This window comes from Cibotium barometz, chromosome 23 (assembly GCF_041138505.1).
Source record: "Cibotium barometz isolate CiBa-2024 chromosome 23, ASM4113850v1, whole genome shotgun sequence".
Classification (NCBI taxonomy): domain Eukaryota; kingdom Viridiplantae; phylum Streptophyta; class Polypodiopsida; order Cyatheales; family Cibotiaceae; genus Cibotium; species Cibotium barometz.
In genome coordinates, this window is record NC_141068.1 from 5,705,246 (window position 1) to 5,720,570 (window position 15,325).

The following is a 15,325-nucleotide window of genomic DNA, read 5'->3' on the forward strand; positions in this document are numbered from 1 at the left end:
ATAAAATTCTGGTGCAATCTCCGTAGCTTCCTTATAGTACTCTCTATTGATTTTTGCCTCACGCACCATTTCACCCTCATCTAATGGCTCCTCAAGCAACACTTGGTTGATTTTAGTGTGTGGTGGTTGTGGCGGTAGAACAGGTGGTGTCAGAGGCGATGCGTCTTGTACCCGGAACATCCCTCTTGGTAAATAGGATGGGTTCGTCTGACCTGAAGCCGCAGTGATTTGCACTGGGGGTGTTGGCAAGGCCAGTGGTGCTCTAGGTGCCGACACTTGTGCCACGGTTTGGAATTTTGGATACCTACACATGAAGTGTCATGGTTCCCTAATTTCACACAATGAATAATAGACATAGGCCCATTGGGTCTTTAGTAGACACTTAATATATCTTTCTTTCTCTCTCTCTCTCTCTATTATAGTAAAGGGTACACAGGCAAAAGTCTCCTATATGGACAACAATGAGAAAATAGCAGTGATGAAGCAAACAAGGTCTCTCCAAGGGACAAAGGTATGGATAGCTGATGAACTCACCCCGCTACAACTCAAGAACAAATCGGCAGAGCTGAATAAAGTTAAAGAAGCAAGAAAGAATGGCAAATGGGCAATATACAGAGGAGGACAAGCAATCATTAAAGAATTCCGTACCCCACCCCCCTCAAGAGCAAATCCATCCATGGATGAAATATAGCTATTTTTATTTTGAACCTCAATTTCGAACTAGATGCAATAGAACCCATTGTAACTTAAACTCTTAAGAGTCTTAAGAGTTCATTTTGAGTTATTTTTTTTTCAGTTTTATGCCTCTTTGGCATCGATACCCATAGTGGAATGTGAATGGATGTACCTGATCTGTCCCATAGGTCGGATTTGGCCTCCCATGGACGTTAATATAACTTGCTTTCTTTCTCTCTCTCTCTCTCTCGATTCATGAATGTAGTGAACTCTCTCTCTCTCTCTCTCTCTCTCTCTCTCTCTTTGGCAGAAATTGAATTTTTTTTAAAAAAAAGGCTTCTACCTGTAGCCAATTTTTTTTTTCTCAATTCCTTAAAAAAAGGAAAATTTCAGAAATTGGCATTCAATTTGATTTCCAAATTTGGGGGTTTTGTCCAATTTGGGGCAAAACCTCCAAATTGGTTGCCCAATTCGAGCAATCCCAAATTGGACCCCCAAACTGAAGGTCCGAATTTGATATTTTAGATTTGGGCCCCCAAATTGGAGGGGTAAATTGCACTTCGCCTCTTCAATTGAAAGCCCAAATTTGAAATTTCAGATTTTGGCCCCCAACCTTCGGATTTTATGTATATAATCGTTTCGGTCCATTGTTTCATTGTCCACCTACTCGTTGTTGAAACGCTTCGTTCCAAAATTAATCGTTTCAGCAATGTTTCGTTTTAGTAGTGAAACGTTTCACGGTGACCATGGTTGGGTGACATAGACTCTTCTTGTAAATCCCCATTCAAAAAAGGTGTTTTGACATCCAATTGATGCACTTGCTAATCAAAGTGTGTTGCTAATGCAACGACGCACAATTGATGCACTTGCTAATCAAAGTGTGCTCATGACTCCCACGTGCCATTCTATGAATGGAATTGATTTTCAATTTCATGGCATCCATCCAATGCTCAATTTCTGAAGCATCCTCAAAAGAAATAGGCTCCTCATTGCATGTTGCAGCTATGAGTGCCTGAACAACAAGATAGCCATGTGCATGGCGAGTACCTGATCTTGTTCTACTAGGTAGAGGAGCGGACAATTTGCTGTCCCGCACAGTGTCTAACAGTCATTTTGGGGCTGGTTTGCCCTCCCTTATAGCGGCTTGTTCTTCGTCCACTGCATCATCAACATCTGCCTTTGCAATGGGCTGAAACTCAGGCTGAGGATTTTGGAATGTTCGAGCCTCAATAGGCTGATTCACATGGTCAGAATCCGATGCACCACTTTGGAACAAAGGCAACAAAGAATGGGTTGTGATTTGTGTTTCAACAAGGGCTGCACTGAGTTTCAACGAATACCACATCCTGACTGACTGTTATCTTGCCCGTCATAGGCTGATACAAACGGTACCCTTTCCTTTGGGAACTATATTCCACAAATATGCATTTCATGGCCTTATCCTGAAAGCTTGTGCCGGTGTTGCGATGGCACAAGAGCATATGCTAAACAACAAACACAGACATATAATTCACCATTGGCTTTCTTCCATTCCAAGCCTCATACGTCACGGTGTTCAAAGCTTTGGTGGGGCATTTGTTTAAAACATAAGCTGCACACGTGATTGCCTCCATCCAAAATTTATGAGGTAGGCTCTTGCCTTTAACCATACAACGTGCCATCTCCATAAGAGGCCTGTTCTTGTGTTCGGCTACATTGTTGTATGTATGGTACAATACATTGGTGTATAATACTCCTCTCTTTCAAGAATGCATTTGACTCATGTGACATGTACTCCCCCCTACGATCTGTGTGAAGCATCATAAGCTTATGACTGCTGAAATTTTTAGCCATGGCCAAGAAAACTTTAAAGCATGCAAAAACCTCTTCTTCAATGGATACACCCAATTGTGGCGTGTAACATCATCAATGATGGTAACAAATTATAGATAGCCCCCGATTGATGGGATCCGCATAGGACCGCATACATCATTGTGGGCAAGGTGCAATTTGTGGGTAGCTCCCACTGATCCATCCTTGGAAAATGGGCGCGTTGCATTTCGCCAAGTACTCATCCTTCACACACATGTTTGAGAGGCACTTTAAGTGGTGGCAAGTCACGCGCCATGTCATGCCTTTTGAGGCGAAGTAAACTGTTGAAGTTCAGATGACCAAACCGAGCATGCCACAACTTTGTGCCGGTCATAACTGCAGTGTCAAGTGCCAAAGCATCTTTTGATGCACCCCTCTCATAGACATCCAATTTATATAAGACATAGCATAATGTACAAGTAATGACAATGATATCCCCTTTGCGATGATCATGCACTATCACAAATTGAACAACAAAGCTTGCTTGTGCAATCGTCGAAACCGAAATGAAGTTTTTCTTAATGTGAGGTACATTCAAAACATCCTTGAGAGTAATGACATCTCCATTCACTGCAACAAGCGGAATTTGACCAATGCCTTTGATGGCATATGAAGCATTGTTGGCACACATGACAATGTTGACTGACAACCCTCTGCATGAGGTGATGTGCTTAGAAGCACCACTGTCAGTCAAAGTACTAAGCATGTTTGGATTTTGCCATTGACATGCAATCTGTGTGCTTTGATGGAGCATAAGCACATGTGACCACAAATGCCCAATCAGATTGAGCTATGTTCGTTGACTCATCCTTTGCAGCACCTGACGTGCTATTTGAGACTGACATGTTGTTTTGCTTCTTTTTCTTTTCGCTTTCAATGCATTTCCGGTGAGGTGTCTGGGCTTTTGACAATAGTTACATGCTTCTTCTTCTTCTTCTTGTCCTCATCCTTGGTTGAGGCTGAGTCAATGGACTCAGCGGCATTGCCCTTAGGCCTGGCGGCTGATGGCTTACCTGACTTGCCCTTACTTGACTTGCCCTTACCTTTATGTGAGGCAGCAAAAGCCTGATCCCAAAAATCATGCTTGACTGGTTTACTCGGGACTGTTCTCCTGAAGCAATAAGGACACCAACTCATCAAAAGAGTACAAGGTGGCATTGCCCATGGCAACCAACAAATGGAGGGTAGTAGCAAAGTTTTGTAAGGAATCCAGCAATCCACCAAGAGCTGTGGATACAATTGAATTGTCGGGAATGATCTCATCTATGTTAGCTTGTTGCTCGTTGAGTTCTTTGATCCTCTGTCATGTGCTTCGTCTCCAACTGTTTTCTAAGATAAGCCACACGCGCCTCATTGCGCACCTGATACAATGAAGCAAGTACATCCCATGCATGTTTGGCAGAAGGACATGACTCGATGTGCTTCTTGCACGATAGGGCAATCAATGCATGTGCTTGTGCATGCTTTCCATCCCACTTGGGTTGCTCATGTAAGGGAGGTGCAAGAGGAACTGAAGCGGACAATGCACTTAAAGCATCGGTAGTCTCAGATGGTGCTCTAGAAAGAGGATGCACTTCTAAATCCGATACGCCCAAAGCTTCTTCGTCACAAATATATTTTGCATTATGTATGACCACATAGGATAGTTGGTGCTATCCAACATATCCTCGGCTGCAAGCATGCCAAACAACTTATCCTCGGTCGCAAGCATGCCAAACAAATCATTGCTTCCTATCCATTATGCTATCCCAAAAAATGCACACACCACTACAAATAGACGTAGCAAAGTATGAACAAGAGTGAGGGAAAAGACGAGTACCAACTGGAGAGTATGCTCGATGGACGACGAAGATCATTGACTGCGTGCAGAAATTCGGACGATCAATGATTAGGAATTGGGTGATCGGAGAAGTGTAACTAGGCGATCGGAAACGCGTAACCGATGATCGAAGAGCAACAATTGGAAGATCAGAAGAGTGCAGTTGGACGATTGAACATGAGTAGTCGAACAATCAGAGATAATGGATCGGACGATTGAACACGAGTAGTTGAGCGAGCGGAGATGATGGATTGAATGATCAGAGGACAAGAATCGGATGATTGCAAATGGGGAATCGAACGATCAAACTTGAGCAATTAGAATGATTGGACTACTGCAACCGATGATCGGACTTGTGCAATTGGGCGATCCGACTAGTGTTGGCGGGTGATCGGACTAATGCGGTCGCCGATTGGACTTTTTGCAGTTGCGGGTGATTGTTGATCCAAACGATTGTAGAATCAGGGTGATTCCTAGACTCGGCGATTGGAAGACCAAACGATTGTAAGTGCGGGCGATTGGTGAATCGGGTAGCGATTGCACCCACTTATCTTATCCAAATATGATTGACATGTTTTGAACTCATGTTAGGCGGAGGAATGCCGACGGAACTGTCTGTTTGACTTATGGAACTTGTCAATTAATGGACACTCTATGACAGACTGCGTTGTTTATTGTTGCTTCCGACTATTGTGCTGGTTGCTGTAGATTGTGGACTACGTGAACTGCGTCGTGTGACGTTGCCGATTGCTGTTGTAATCAAATCGACTATAGTTGCCGACTAGATGAATTGGAAACAGGGTGATTGTAAGAAATTGATGGTTGGTTTGGTGTCGACTGTAAGCAAGCTAGGGTTCTAAGAGGGTGGTCACACATGGAAAAAACCCTTCCCAGCGACGAGATAAAAAATGCCCATGTGTAAGAGCCCGTTCACACTAGAACAACCAAGAGGTACACGGCACGTGTAACAGCTGGTCCATGCCCTAGATGCTTGGATGGTGAATAGACTATGGCTGGAGTTTTTGCTTCGGTGTATCGCAGGGTATATGTCTTGGAGTATGTTTTACAGGAAGGTGTCGGTTAGGAGGGCCACACAATGGAGTTGAGCACAGAGTTAGTGGATGTTGGTTTGAGTACTCGTACACGTCCAAGGATATACAGGTACCTACAATTTTGCAGCAACACTTCTGAGGAGTACAATCTATGGATGTGATTCTTTCATCCGCAGGAGTGCATTGGGTTTGCTCCGAAAGGGTTTCGTGATCCATTTAAGCTGATGCATTGGTGGGTGAAGTTCCCTTGACTTATGGAAAGGAGTCATCTTGGAGTGTTCTCACCACGAGGTTTGACTTGAAGTTGCTTTGCAGGTTATGGTGCTGATGAGGCATGGCAGGAATGTTAGCATCAAGTGTGGCCGGAAGAAGATTTCTTAGATCTTGAATATGAGACATCTGTGATTATGGTAGGGAGTGTGATACACCTACAGGCCATGGGCAAGGGCTTTAGGTCAGGAAGCCCTGAAGAGAGCCCTAGGGCAATGCACAAGTAGAAGAGCCGGGGCAGGTCGAGCAGGACTAAGAGTGGTTGGGTGTGGGCTGCGGCAAGCGTCAAGGACCACTCAGGCAGGGCAGCTAAGCTCCCACATGTAGGCAGCCCGACCAGCAGTGCCCCCCATATAGGTGGCGTTTCTGAAAACATTTGTCATTTAGTATTCTGCAGGCGCAAGGCGGCAAAGAGTTGACTCTTTGAAGGTTACCTGTGTTTGGAAAACGATCTGCAGCTATGGGCTGAGATCAGGGATCACATCAGTGTTTCTTTTTGTTCTTGAGAAACAGTTGCAATACATTTTCTTGTACATGAATATACAGTAGGATCTGAGCCTACTTATGTGTGCTTGTGTTGAGTTCTGTTGCACTCTCCTCTCTCTCATAGGTCATTATGGCCTTTTGAAGACGTTAATATAACATTTCATTTCATTTTCATTTCATTTCTCTCTCTCTCTCTCTCTCTCTTTCTCCATGTACTAACCCTCAGCTTATAGGCACAATTAACTCGTTCATGGACAAGTCACAAATGTATTGAGAGCTTGCCAGGAGGCCATGCAGCTGAGGACAGTTGCGATGCAAGTGGGGGGGAGAGTGATATACCTCGTCATCAGGACAGGGCTTGGGAGGCATAACAGGCTCTGGGCAGCAGCATGGGCACATTGCCTGTGTAAAGGGTGATTAGGGAACTGCATTCTCCATCTCATGGAGGTTTTCCGCAGGAGAGCGATTTTCCCCATGCAGGAGCAGCAGGACTGATCTGCAGCAAGTCAGTGTTGGTCTAAGTACTGGTTCCTAACAGCAGCGTTAAGCTGAGGTTGTGGAGATCTACTTTGTGATTCATTTTGTACTTGGAGACATTCAGTTGTAACATTCTGCACATAAACTATACAGTAGGTTCAAGGTGTGCTTGCATTTTGTGTTCCACTGCACTCCCTCCCTTCTGATAAACTCTTGCACATAGCACAAATATACTACACGCATGCTATTCTTTTGTAAAACATACTTTTCTCTCTCCTGGTTCAGATGTTGCTGCCAAATTGGCCCTGGAGAGGGTGCTTGCTGAGGCTTTGATGAAAGCACACCGACATCGTTCAGCAGTGCAGGCTGTCTGTCTAGCAGTATCTGGGGTAGATCATCCATCTGATCAGCAACACATACTCCACTGGCTTCGGTTAGTTAGTGCTTTCCTCATAAGTTTTTATTTGCAGCTTAGAATCTCATCATTTTCTGTTTATCACATAGTATGCATTGCAAAAATAACAAAGATTACTCACCATGGTCTCTTATAAATATACTCATGTTTTGAACCTTTTCTGTACACATTGCAAAAATTTGCAAGATGGGCCAACTGCCATTGATTTTCTGCAAGTTATATCATTGATTTTCTGCAAGTTATATCATGTGTCAAGTTATCATTTCAAAGACATGGCCAACCAAGTGCCAACTGCTGCTAAGCTCCTATGTGCCAGTTGTCACATGAAAAGAGTGACCGACACTGGCATCTAGCTCACCACCCAACCACAAAGCTCTTTAGGCTCACCCCTGAGCACAGGGGGATAGTCTACGTGCAAAGTCCGTGACATCCCATACCACCGGTACACACCCATTGGATGTAAGCATGGAGTAGTCTCAAGGCCGCGAGTCCAGGTCTGAGGAGCTCTCCCTCAAATTGACTCATAAAGTCACTTATATAGGCCTCCTATATACCAAAAGCCAAATATAGCACGTCTTTTAAAAGCTACTAACCCCCACTTAAGATGCCTAACCCCTAGGCTATGGTTAACCTAACTTGAAGGTTTTAACCTTGATTAGCCTTGAGACGCAACATACTTCCCCTCTTAAGAACCATTGCTGTCCTCAACAATAAATCCGAGGAAGGGACGCTTCAACTATACACAAACTCCCATGTAGCCTTGTGTAACTATTTGGCCCTCCTAGCTCTATTTTACATGATGGAACCCTTGCCCGGACACTAGAAAGGTGGAAGAAGGCATGGGCATAGGGACCATAAGGTTTGCTCAAGAAGGTGGAAGAAGGCATGGGCATAGGGACCATAAGGTTTGCTCAAGAAAAAGCACTAGTCTTGGTCAAAAAGCAAGAAAAAGGCATGGGCATAGGGACCATAAGGTTTGCTCAAGAAAAAGCACTAGTCTTGGTCAAAAAGCAAGAAAAAGCAAAAAGTCGAACTGGGTTGACTGTGAGCCAAGGGCACCACTGGCAAGAGGAGACTGAGCTCAACCAAAAAGCTGAAGGCCGCTTTTCCAAAAAGCAGCTCTAGGGCCAAAAAGCAAGGCCCTGAAGCCATAAAAGCAAAGCACAAGAACTTTATTAAAAGATGAGTAATATCTTATTATTAAAAGCAAAAAGGGGAAAAGCAAGGTAAAGAAAAGCAAAAGCTTGGACAAGCTTTTGGCAAAAACAGGACCTCCCTTGGGTATAAAAGAACCATGAGGCTCTCTTGCTCATCATCAAGGGTGTGGCCATCATTATTGAAGTGTGTGGAGCTGAATGTGTTCTTCATAATCATCTCCATCCTCATCATTGAAGATAAAAGCGCTCTATCAACCTCATCAACAGAGTTAGGCGCTTTCATTATTAAGCGTGGATTTCTTCTTTGCCGAATGGTTGGCTTTTCCCTCATCGATCTATTGTACGGTTGCCGCTAGAGCTGTGCGCTGCCTTCTGTTAATTCACAAAGGGGTTGCTGAATTCCAAGGGCCAAGACAGCCAAGGGGAACTCTCAGCCAAGGTGAAGAGTGTAGGTCAAATACACTATTCGTGGTGGGGGCCCTACAGAGGGTTTTCGGGACCCAATACTCTCTCTCTCTCTCTCTCTCTCTATATATATATATATATATATATATATGCACATCTCTCTCTATGTTGTGCGTTATCTTCGTGGCGAATGATTGCTGAATTCTGAACATTGGAGTTACTGATTCTATCCACCGAGCTTCCACATGTTACAGAGAGGCAGTGATAGATCTAGGGTGAAGATTTGACGGGTCCTCATATACATGATCAAGCTGATGGCGAAAGAGGCTGCATGTGTAGGTGTTGGCGGGAGGTGTAGGTGTAAGTCAAGACGGTGCAAGAGACTGCAAAGACTGCAAATGAGAGATATGCATGGTTGGCCAAAATGGGTGGGGCTAGTATGGTGAAATTCAGGATCTGTGGTATGAGAGCAGGAGACCCCATGAGGTAGTCCATCGTGCTAGTCCCCCCTGCATGTGGGAAGGATGTAAGGCTGTCTGATTGTGGTCATCTTGTCATCCCGTTGATATAACCAGTTTATGCATCCCTTCGTGTCTAGGAAGTGCCTACCTGTAATCCCATTTCAGCCAAATCAATCTCTAACAATCTGATGGCATCATCATGGAAATCATACATTTGCACTTACTTGCTTGCTGTCCGAGCATTAAAGTCCCCTAGTAGGAGTATGTCCCCGTGTTGGGAGAACTCTGCAATGTCAACAAATAGAGGTGCATATGGGGACTCCCCACTTTTTGTCTCACTGCGTGCAAACCTCGAGTTTTCTGGTGGGAAATAGCATAATGCAATATATATAGCTCTCATGCCAGGCCCGGCGAGTCGCATCTGCATAAATTTTGCTTCCTCATCCCGTCTTACCACTTTGAGTATCTGTTGCATATGGTGCTTAAAGAGACATGCCACCCCCTTGAACTGCGCACCCCTCCAGTGGGGTGTGTGGGTTTCTTGAAGGCTGATTCCCATACATGTCCTGTGACATCAGGTAGCCCTCTTTCAGGGCTTTGGTGAGTTTCTGTATAAAAGGCTACATCTTTATCTTTGTATGTTCCTTTAAACCCCTATTCAGTCTTGGCTGCTCGGTCTCCAAAATGTAAGATGAGGGGCTGTTCCCTCTCGATTTCATGGCTGGGCTGTGGCTCCCTTTTTCTAACCACCTGTCACCAATTGGCCGACTATTTAGTCCATCTCCAGATTTGTGTCTCGTTCACTTGAGGCTCATGTGAAGGGGCCAGTATTTTTGCATAACATGGACGGGAGCCAGATTGGTGCCACCCATGTGTTAGCAGGATGGTGTCGTATGGACGGGAGCCAGACTGGTGCCACCCGTGTATGATGTGGACTGTGTTCTATCCATGGGATTGTCACGCCATGGAAGAGCCAGTATTTGTGCCGTGTCTTGCCTATGGGATTGTCACTCCATAGGGAGGCTCGTGCCTGGATCTGTGTCTTACCTATGGGACTGTCACTCCATAGGAAGACCGGGATTTATGTTTTCTGTCGTGCCATCATTGTACCCGACAGAAATGTTTAGTACTTGTTCCATGAACGGGAGATATGTCCATGTTATTGTTTGCACATGCATTCATGTTTTGCATGTTTGGAACTGTTTTCGCATGACTTGTATTCTTGTGTTTGCCTGTTTGACGTGCCACTTACTGAGCAGGGACGCCTGCCAGTGAGTCGTGAAGTTTGCTGTGTCTTCTGACGAGTTTTGTTGCGTGTGAACAGGTGGTAAGTGTATTGCACTTGTTTATTTTATAGCATTCTTTTTAACCTTTGTTTTTATAAGGTTGTAGGTTCACACTCATTAATGAGTGGACAGTGGGGCGCTCTCTGCGGATTCCAGTGAAGGCACAGGACCGTAGAGACTAGACTACTCAAGTGGATTGCTCTCCTTCGAGTCTCTTGTTTGGTAACTGTATTCATCTCAGTTGTACATGGACATCATCTGGTTCATTGAACCCATGGAGCATTGTATCTTTTAAATACTCCCAATAATATATCATATATTGAGGGGGGGGGTTTGGCCCGTTCCGGCCCCAGTGCTGGTGTCCATTGATCAACATTTCATTTCATTTCAGTTTTCAGTTGTTATTAAGTTGTCCATTCAAATTGTGATATTTAAGTTGTGCTATTACGCTTGTGGGTGTCCAACGGAGTCTATTCTCACTTGACGGGATCGGTTTCATTGGTATCAGAGCACGGTTATTTTCCTCTTCTTAGTGGGGAAACGAACCTGTGTATTGGACACCCCGCTTCTAGCACACTTAATACAATGGACAGCCAGGGCAACCCTTTGGAAGTGCCTAATTCGAGGGGCCCATCTAGTGCCTCGCGTGGTTCTGATGCTTACAGGGAAGGCACAAGCCCCTTGAGAGGGTAAATGATAGTGATTCAAGGGCACAACTGTCTCGAGGAAAGACAGTCATGCAAGAAGAAGAGCCTGATGCAATGAGGGCTGAATTGGAGCACATGAGAAAGCTTTTGCAGGCACAAGAGCAAGAGCTAAAATTTTTGCATGAAGATCCCCATGTGCAAAGTGCCATTGAAGCAAAGGAAAGCCGATGCAATGGTAGACGTGACTTTTGAGTCCATGGCACGGGAAGTGGGCAAGAAGCCAAGGGAGTTGGCACTTTCCCACCTCCTCCGCAAAGGTGACATCAAAGAGGGGGAAGATGGAGAGGTGAAATTCAGAAATCCACCTCGCTTGAAGCATGGAGATCCCGCATCTCAAAGGTTGAGGTCATTTATGCAAAGGGAAGAGGTGACAGTCACCTCTCGTCATGCATCTTCTCCACAAGGCACAAAGGGTGACAGGTATATGTATGCTAGTGTTCATGGAGGGCATGATGGTCACATGCATTCAAGACATGTATCCCATGGAGGGGGTGACAGGGCTGCCACTAGAAGAGCCTTGCCTACTGAGTTGTCTCATGGAGAGACATTGCCTTTTGCAGAAAGGTCACATGCATCTGATTCTTAGGTTCGTGGAGCACATGCCACCGTGCTTCATGAAACTTCCATGATGGCCCATGGAGCCCATGCAGATAGGGCTGTTGTCAAATCCCCACGGATCCCCTCGTGATTGATCTTGGTTCGAAACTCGAATCCTGCAAACAAACGAACAAACAAACAAGAAAGGGGGTGCAGGCCTGACTCACCTCCCAACCATGACAGCCGTGGGCAAGCCCACAGACTTGGCTGTCCCCACCGAGCCACGAGCTGAGCTAACTAGGATGACGTACCGACCAATCTCCTCCTCGCGACGTCCCATACCGCCACGAAGCTGCCCTTGCGGACCTCGAGACTGCTGTCGGCCTCGGCTGCGTAAAGTAGGTGCACGTCTGCACTAGATCCAGGCTCCAAGACCATACAGCTCTCACAAACTCGTGAGACTCTCTATAATACAATAACTAACCTTGGCCACCCTTTTATAGGCTCTTGGCCGGTCATCGAGCGTCCACACTTGGCCGCCCGCCCGTCCATACTTGGATGCCCGCCCGTTAGTATATCCCTAACTCAGCTCGTCAATCAGCCTGCCTAGTTCCAAGCTTCCCCAAGCCTCGAAACTAGTCTTGCATGTGTGTAGCACACGGTAGATACACACTGTGCACATGACATACTCCCCTTCCTCTAAGAGCTCACTCCTGAGCTCACTAAAAAGCCACGGTTCTCTCTCTGAAGAGTAGTCAATGTCTCCCATGTAGCGTCCTCCTCAACACGATCCTTCCACTTGATCTTGTATTCCGTGATAAGCGTATTATGCAATCTTCGTTCACGAAATCCAAGAATCTTTTCAGGTTCGTGCGGAACAAATGTCTTGTCCTCGACATCTATAATTTCTTGAGGAGTAACTAACTGATCTGCTCCACCCAGTACTTCCTTAAGTCTACTGACATGAAATACAGGATGAACTTTCACATGAGAAGGCAAATCCAATTCATATGCAACTGAACCAATCCGTCGTGTAACACGAAATAGTCCACAGTATCTAGGGGATAATTTCGGAGATCTACTTGTTTGTAAAGTCCGGAATCTTTCGGAACTCGCAAATACACTCTCGTTTCTTCAGAGAACTCTCTAGGTGAACGATGTCTATTAGAATAAAACCTGTCTCGGTCTTGAGCACTTCTAATAGATTCCTTTGCAACTTGTAACATTTCTTGCATACTTTGCAAAAAATTACGTGCTGCATCATGCTGAAGTCCTGAGAATCCTACTGTAACAGGTGATCTAGGTTGAAAACCATACATAAGCATGAAAGGACTAAAACCTGTACTCGTATGCTTAGTACTGTTATATGCAAATTCTAACATAGGAAGATAATCCTCCCATGAACTCTGTCTTTTGGATACATATGCTCAAAGCATATCCTCCAAAATCTGATTCCCTCTTTCAGTCTGGCCATCAGATTGAGGATGATCAGAGGAACTCAAATTCAAAGTTGTTTCCAACTTCTCAAAAACAAGTTTCCAAAAATCACTCGTAAACTTAGAGTCCCTATCACTGACTATGTCCTTCCTCAGCTTGGCTCATGCTATAAGGTAGAATACTGACAGGATGAGCACCAGGGATCAAGTCAATACGATGATCTACTGCTCGTTCAGGTGGTAAATCCGATGGCAGTTCCTTAGGAAATACATCTTGAAACAAATCAAGTATCTTCTGTAAGTCTTTGCTTTCAAATACACTTAATTCATTTACATCCATCGAAGAGATGAGAAAAGAAGATAGTGGAATCAATACACAATGGAAAGCGGTATACAAAGAAGAACCCATTATATTTCCAAAATCAATTGTATTTACAAGAGGTTCCTGAGAGGGATGAATACAATCACCTAAAATACTATACTTGGTGTCCTTATGCCGAAAAGTAAAAATATGACTAGACCAATCTATCTAGACTTCAAGAGTCTTAAACCACTCAATCCCTAATAACAAGTCTACATTTTCCAGATGCATTACATAGCATTCCAGAGTATCTTTGTAGTCCTGAATCTGGATTGGAAGCATCTCCACCTTGCGATCCCAAACCTGCCTTCCCGCAGGTAGGCGTACCTCATAGGTATGGTCGCTAAGTGTCGTATCAAGACTCAATTTCTGCACAAGTTTGTAGTTAATAAAGTTATGCGAACTGCCAGGGTCTAAAGAATGTGAATCTTATGGCCATTCACTTCTCCATAAACTCGGAGAAGATCATGCAAGCCAAATACTTTAGAATTGAACAGACAATCAGAACAAGTACTAGGGCGAGAAAGTACAGTAATTGACATACATGTCAAAGACAACTGGTTAACTGCCTTTGGCTTGGGTCCTACGTTTGTCTTGGTACCCTTTTGCTTCGGGCACTCATTACGCATGTGTCCTTTTTCTTCGTAGATAAAACGACGTTCTTCCTTCTTGAGCTTTAAAGCCCTAAGGAGACATTTCTTCTTCGCTGGTGTCGAACTGGAATTCTTCGAAGGTTGGTCCGAAGACTTGCCTTCAGTCGTGTTAGCCATAGGTGCAGAGAACTTTCTTTTATGCTTGTTTTCCTGCTCGGTAACGGGTTTTGACTTGGAAGAGACCATCGTATCATCATAGATACGAGCTGAATGGATGGCCTCGTCCAATGTTTTACATTTGTTATTTTTAAGCTGTAATCGGTACGAGTCGGGTAAACCAGCTACGAAAAAACCCAAAAGAGTAGTGGGATCGATCTTTGTAGCTTTCATTTGCAAGTCACGAAACTTCTGGAGGTAGACCTTATAAGTGAGGTGCTGCGAGGTCATGGTCAAAGCTGAAAACCGGGCAACAACATCATAGTCATCCTCTTTCTTGAGGAATTCTTTCTTGAAGATATCTTCAAATTGTGCCCAAGTCGTTGGCTTAGGGTTGAGTTCCTTCCACCAAAGCAAAGCTTTGCCGGACAGGAAACCTGCTGCTAACAGTATCTTCTTTCGATCATCATATGGATGAAACTGAAAGTGAACTTGCCACTTATGTAGCCACGTGTCCACGATCTCCTTGGTTCGCTGCTTTTGGTCGCCCCCGAACGGTTCCGGAGTAATATTGGGGCCTAAAGCTGAAGCCAAGGTATCCATACCCGAGAAAGTAGAGAGGGTAGTGGTCAATAGAGCGATGGAGTTCTGCAAAGCTTGCATCTGGGCTGCGATTTGTGCTTGAGGTTCCGTCGAAGAAGCTTTGAGAGCTACTTTGAACTCTTGGAAATCTGATTTTGACACAAAATCGTCAAAAAGATCGGCATCGGTACCTTCCGTAGCCGGCAAGCCTTCGCGTTCCACAAGGGGTTCCAACTCTGATTCTTGGGTCGACATCGTGAAGAGGGTACGTGGAGAGAAAATTCGATCTTTGCACAACAAAAGTGCGAGCGAACTTGAGAGCTCGAGAGCTTGAAAACTTGAGAGATGTGTGGCAAGAAGCCCACTTGAGGGGGTTTATAAAGGTTTCCCAAAAGCCTAAAATCTCCAGAAGCTAGGCTTAGCTTTTGCTTTGCTTTTGTGTTTTTTTTTCTTGAATATATATATATATATATATATATATATATATATATATATATATATATATATATATATTCTAGGTTCTTAAAAAATAAAAATAAAACACCTTTGAAACCTTGGATAAAACTGATACCACTGTCAAATCCCCACGGATCCCCTCG

At 44.5% G+C, this 15,325-nt stretch overlaps 1 protein-coding gene across 2 annotated transcripts in view; it reads left to right on the plus strand.

The window, feature by feature from the left end:
* Positions 1 to 15,325, plus strand: part of LOC147625558 (uncharacterized) — a 71,070-nt gene that overhangs the window by 48,883 nt on the left and 6,862 nt on the right. For both annotated transcript variants that reach the window (XM_086817064.1, XM_086817065.1), the window contains exon 2: positions 6,916 to 7,063. In XM_086817064.1, the coding sequence (XP_086673190.1) occupies positions 6,916 to 7,063 (148 nt within the window). The remainder of the gene's footprint in view (positions 1 to 6,915; positions 7,064 to 15,325) is intronic.